At 40.1% G+C, this 3270-nt stretch overlaps 1 protein-coding gene across 1 annotated transcript in view; it reads right to left on the bottom strand.

Moving 5' to 3' along the window:
• Nucleotides 1–1301: 1301 nt before the first annotated feature.
• LOC106533572 (lysine-specific demethylase 2A) overlaps nucleotides 1302–3270 on the bottom strand; it is a gene marked incomplete at both ends in the record, with an annotated part of 8245 nt that continues 6276 nt past the window's right edge. Inside the window, 3 exon segments of the mRNA XM_014029926.1 lie at nucleotides 1302–1465; nucleotides 1557–1802; nucleotides 2755–2893. Of these exon segments, the coding sequence (XP_013885380.1) occupies nucleotides 1302–1465; nucleotides 1557–1802; nucleotides 2755–2893 (549 nt within the window).

Below are 3270 nucleotides of genomic sequence, written 5' to 3' on the forward strand. Positions count from 1 at the left end.
TTGACAATACTTTAAATTAAATAAAACTAGCAACACATTACTTTGTTTTATTTACTTTAAAGAAGTGAGGAGTAGGGGGATGAAAAATGATGTTGTTTTGATACTGAGACTGGACGAGTAGCCCTCGGCAAACTGCCGACTTCAAAAGTAGCTCTTGGTTCACAAAAGGTCGGGCACCCCTGAACTACAAGTACTGATACTGGAGCTAAACCCAAATTAATGTTTTTGTTTTTTATTTATTTACGTGTAACATGTTAAATGTGAAGTTATTCCTTCAGTGAAAAGATGTGTGAATACAGGTTTCAACACATTTTAAGTCTGATATGAAACTGATCACTATTGTCACACAAACGTGTCAAGCAAAGGCTAGACCGTCTCATTTACAGCAGTTTGATGCAGACCACCCACAATGGGAAGGACGTGGCCCACATGGCCCGGCTGGGTTATGCCCATGAATTGAGACACAGCATCATCTCAATAAACCTTAAAGGGGGACTAAATATGCAACATTCACTTTTTTCAGTCTTTTTTACTTACATTTGGGTCTGTATTGTTCTAAAAACAGTCCAAGTACCAAAAAACGTACTCAGAGGTATTTTTACTATAAGTAAATGTATTTTTCTGTCTTGAAATGACCTGTTTTCAAACACAGCCGTTTGTGATGTCACAAGTCTCACTCCAGCCCACCTCAACTCAGGTTGAGGCCCAGCTTGTCTCCTGGTAACCCAAGCAGAGACTCCGCCCACTTCTTCATAGGACCGTTCTGCTGTTTTAGAACAGTCATTGAGGACAGAGATGTGTGGATTCATTTTATTTTATTTTGATGCCAATGTTCTAGCAATATTAACAAAGTTGTAGTTTATGTAAATAATTTCACCAAGGAGTACTTTGGAAAAATAATACCAGCAGGATTTACCCAAGCCCCCCACCCCCCATCATCATCCATTACTGTATTTTTTGGACTATAAGCCGCAACGTTTTCCTGAACTTTGAACCATGCAGCTTATATTCCGGTGCGGCTTATACGTTAATGTTCGCGGGGTTTTTTTTAAATGGCGGGTGCGGCTATATCATGAAGAATGATATAACGAAGGAACAGCCCTCATCAGTTCTTCAGTTATTTTTGTCCCTCTAAAAGCAGAGTGGGCACATGTTCCAGTTTTAATGTGGACACCTTCCAGTCTGGACTTTATATCCATGTTCATTATACAACTCTAACTTGAAAAGTTTCAGTAAACAGTTAAACACACAGTGTCCTGATAGATCTACCTCCCTGTCTATGTGATCCTGACCAACAGTACCTGGGAGTCTGGTAAGCAGACAGTTGAGCTGTCTTCTGGCCAGCGGGGTCCAGGACAGGTCCAGAGAGGTGGGTTGACGTTTGACGATGCCTGCCAGGGCCTGGTTAGTGAGTGGGCTGCGCCTGCTGACATCGATCTGACTCCACAGACGTTTGTCACAACTCCTGCACAACAAGGAGAGCTTTAATACAGTGATGGAACTCCAGATCACCTGTAGTGAACAGAACATCCAGGTGGGCTTCATTGGTGACGTACCACTTGTACCAGGCCTTACACACAGTCATGCAGACCAGGAGGTCAGCTTGGTTCAGGTATCTGAACACAGACACCCACAGCTCCTTGTCCCCGCCCCTCTCACTGCCCACATCTTTGAAGGAGGGCAGAGACAGCAGAGAGGGGATCAGGGTGGAGGCTGCAGAGGGAGAAACAGCCTCATCTTCCTCTGAAGACCCCGACTGATTTCTGTTGCTTCTATCAGCTTGGCTTCCTCGAACCCGCGGCCTACAGGATAAAACACAACGATAACTTAAACTGCATAAAAAAACTGTTACGGCCAGAGGTCTTTCTTGTATGTTTACACTAAAGCATGGAATGACATTCCTCAAAACATAAAGTCCATTTCAAAACTACAGCCCTTTAAGAAKAATCTTGTCTGCCATCTGCTGGACACTTTTTGTTCTGCTCATATTTAGACGTCCTATTTTGCAAATGCTGCCTTCCTGAAATTTGGTCTGCTTGTTTGTCTTTGTGTCTATGGTGTATAATGATGTGATTGTGATGCTGTAWTTCTGAGTGTTTTATGTGCTGCAGAACAGGAACCTGCTGTAAAACAGCAATTATGCTGAGTCAGGCTTGATTTTTAGTCATCTTTTCCTGTTAAATCAATAAATCAAATCAAATCAACTTATATCAATCATGTTGTAAGAGGGAAATGGATCCAGCTAGTATGAAGCTACAACCAGTACATCATCACAGCTGTTTAGTTTGGAGCAATAAGACTGATATACAAACTATGAAGAGAAAACTACCATTCCTTAAAGAAATGTCTAACATCTYCCCCCTTTAACACCAAAAGACCTCACATATCTGTTACTGTGTGTTGTAGATGTTACTACCACACCACAGGTCACATAAAGGATCTGTAACACTGACTGATTTCAGTGTTAGTTAGAGGGGAGAAGCTGTGGTGGCCATCTTGAATTGGGCTGACTTCAAAGGTTAATTATTTGTAGATGTATATTTTGTACCAGAAAAAAGGTTCACATCAAACAGTGCTAATATTTTAGACAAAGGTGTTCCTCACAGAARATTAAAAAAAACATTTTCTACAGAGGAATACAAGTCAGATGATGAACAAAAAAGATTCAAACATTTTCTACATCATTTTAAACCAGATTCACATTATAAACAGATAAAGTGTTTCAAAGAGAAATCAACATAACATGTAACCTACCTGCCAGGACCTCTTGGCGTCAGATAGTCAGATGTGTTTCTGGACAGTTTAGAATGAGCAGCTTTTCTCTGGATGAAGCCCTGCTGACCCCCTGCAGCTGTCCATGGGCCCGTGGCTTCTAGCTTAGGAACTATTGAACCTGAAAAACACAAACACACATTCTAAAGTTGGACACTCAGTGGGTTGTGAAAGTATTCACGTGCTCTTGGTAATTTGTGCTTTTTTCCTTTACAACCTGAAATGTAAAACAACCTGTTAACCTTCGGGCATAAAATACCATAAAATGCCTTAAAAAGTACACACAAATTAAATGAAGTACTGCTTTTGAACCCTTTAGAGTAAATTCACAAGCTTGGTCTCTTTTTAAAGCTAATAATCTGAATTTTTAACTTCAGCAGTCATATTTTTTGTAACTGTAACTAGTATTTAGTGTATTGAACTAAAATACACAAACATATAGATATTTTTCTCCTTAAATTTCTATTTTTTATTAATGAAGTATCACAGAATAAGAAC

This window comes from Austrofundulus limnaeus, unplaced genomic scaffold, assembly GCF_001266775.1.
Source record: "Austrofundulus limnaeus strain Quisiro unplaced genomic scaffold, Austrofundulus_limnaeus-1.0 Scaffold975, whole genome shotgun sequence".
In the NCBI taxonomy this organism is placed as follows: domain Eukaryota; kingdom Metazoa; phylum Chordata; class Actinopteri; order Cyprinodontiformes; family Rivulidae; genus Austrofundulus; species Austrofundulus limnaeus.